Source organism: Pteropus vampyrus, unplaced genomic scaffold (genome assembly GCF_000151845.1).
Source record: "Pteropus vampyrus isolate Shadow unplaced genomic scaffold, Pvam_2.0 Scaffold34, whole genome shotgun sequence".
Lineage (NCBI taxonomy): Eukaryota > Metazoa > Chordata > Mammalia > Chiroptera > Pteropodidae > Pteropus > Pteropus vampyrus.
In genome coordinates this window covers 5,625,215-5,626,470 of record NW_011888815.1, presented here as the reverse complement: position 1 = coordinate 5,626,470, position 1,256 = coordinate 5,625,215, and the positions used below count along the sequence as shown (strand labels likewise).

Below are 1,256 nucleotides of genomic sequence, written 5' to 3'. Positions count from 1 at the left end.
GGCGCGTGCTCAGTCGCCACCGCGAGGGCGGTGGCTCAGGCCCGGGGTAGACGACGTGCTGGCGAGGCGGGGACGGCAGGTGCCACACGGCCCGCCCGAGGCCTCACGTGTCTCGTCTCGTCGCAGGTCCTTCGGCGTCGTCCTCTGGGAGATCGCCACGCTGGCCGAGCAGCCGTACCAGGGCTTCTCCAACGAGCAGGTGCTGCGCTTCGTCATGGAGGGCGGCCTGCTGGACAAGCCGGACAACTGCCCCGACATAATGTACGTACCTCCTGGGCCGCGAGGGACGGCGGTTCCGAGGGCCAGGCTCTCTGGCCCGGCGGGCACTGCCGTGGTCGGGGTGGTTTAGGAGAAGGCTCCCCTGACAGAAGGAGCCTGTCCCTTCGCGCGGTCACCTTCCCTCCGCCCCGTCTTCCTTATTTCTTTGGTCCTGATTAGCCGTGTGTGCTGTGGTTTCTCAGGCTAACGTCTCTGTGCAGCATGTGACTGAAACAGAGTTTGCCGAGTTGTAAGCCACGTGAGTCACTTGCTCTCTGGAGTTTCATCCGGGGACCTGTGTGGACCTGGGGCACGGTTCATTCCGCTCGGCCCCCGGCAGGCACACCCCTGGGGGCACACAGCTCTGGGTGCTGGCAGATTTGAACACGTCGCCTGTTCGAAGAAAACCACGCACCTCTTAGTTCCTGGGCCTTGTCGGGCGACGGGGCCGTGTCTGTGGTCCCTCGTGGGACTGACTCCCCTCTCAGAAGCCCCTGGGTTGGTGGCAGCGGAGCAGCTGAAGGCAGGAGAGGGAGGCGTGAAGGTGTTCTGTGCTTGGGTCGCCAGGTACAGGTGAGGCGTGCTGGGCTGGTTTTCAACATGCACGTAGGCGGGGCTCAGGGACTAGTGGTAGTCGATCTATCTACTAGATCCCAGGATTAAACGTTTAGGATCCGAGAGTGACTTCTAGAAAATTCCTGAACTGATCCCAGTAGATAGATCGACTACCACTAGTCCCCGAAGACCAACTCAGGAGTTTTCTAGAAGTGCTTTTTCAGGACAGGTTCGGCTTCACGTGGGAAAAGACCCTTGTCTGTGTGGGTGTGTGGGGACTCCCACACCTGCCGCCCACCGTGTGCCAGCCTCAGTGGCAGGACGATGTACAGATGCGAGTCAGACTCTGCGACACGTGGGTGCCACAGATTTTAGTCCCAACAGCCCGTTTGGTCTCCCACAGCGTCCTGGGTCAGGAATCCAGACAGGTGTGCCGGCTCCTC

The 1,256-nt window shown here is 61.4% G+C and overlaps 1 protein-coding gene across 1 annotated transcript in view; it reads left to right on the top strand.

Annotated features, from left to right (window-relative positions):
- IGF1R (insulin like growth factor 1 receptor) overlaps positions 1 to 1,256 on the top strand; it is a 295,325-nt gene that overhangs the window by 277,189 nt on the left and 16,880 nt on the right. Inside the window, exon 19 of the mRNA XM_023528984.1 lies at positions 127 to 261. Coding sequence (XP_023384752.1) covers positions 127 to 261 — 135 coding nt within the window. The remainder of the gene's footprint in view (positions 1 to 126; positions 262 to 1,256) is intronic.